Here is a 660-nt window from a genome sequence, read left to right on the forward strand (position 1 = left end):
TCTCTAATATGCTTGGTTAATTATTTTTTTTTCATGGATTAACACAGATTATACACTCAATGGACAAGTTAGGGATCAAATGGCACCGGTTACCGGTTTTATTAGGGTTACTATATCTGGGGATTAGGAGGCACCTTCACGAAGAGTACAACCTCTTCAACGTTGGAACAACACCAAAGGGTGTTAGGTTTAATCCTTCTGATTTTCCATTCAGAACTTCTGACGGAAAATACAATGATCCCTTCAATGAAGTTGCTGGAAGCCAAGGCTCTTTCTTTGGCAGAAATGTTCTTCCTGTTGATCAGAAAAATAAGGTCCTCATAAAATAAAATAAAACTTCTTAATTAGATCAAAGACTAAAGATGGAAACTCAGGTGTAGTCGACTTCACTTGAAGTTGATAACTGAAAATTGTTAGATGATTTGATTGATTTGACTAAATTTTCATCTAACGACTCTCAACTATCAACTTCACGTGAAGTCCACTGCACCTGAGTTTTCATAAGTAAATTTTCACTTTGATATACATGACTTATCGCATCAAGAAAATATCATCTTTTTTATGAATTATTTTTTATTTTTATTTGAAGTCTCTAATTGTGAGACAAGACAACGAATTTATATCGCACAACTCTATTATTATTGGATGAATTTGACCTTC

The 660-nt window shown here is 33.6% G+C and overlaps 1 protein-coding gene across 1 annotated transcript in view; it reads left to right on the forward strand.

Annotated features, from left to right (window-relative positions):
• Positions 1-660, forward strand: part of LOC110281367 (alpha-dioxygenase PIOX-like) — a 924-nt gene extending 264 nt beyond the window's left edge. Inside the window, exon 2 of the mRNA XM_021143344.2 lies at positions 48-660. Within this exon, the coding sequence (XP_020999003.1) occupies positions 48-329 (282 nt within the window). The 3' untranslated portion in view covers positions 330-660. The remainder of the gene's footprint in view (positions 1-47) is intronic.

Source organism: Arachis duranensis, chromosome 5 (genome assembly GCF_000817695.3).
Source record: "Arachis duranensis cultivar V14167 chromosome 5, aradu.V14167.gnm2.J7QH, whole genome shotgun sequence".
NCBI lineage: Eukaryota > Viridiplantae > Streptophyta > Magnoliopsida > Fabales > Fabaceae > Arachis > Arachis duranensis.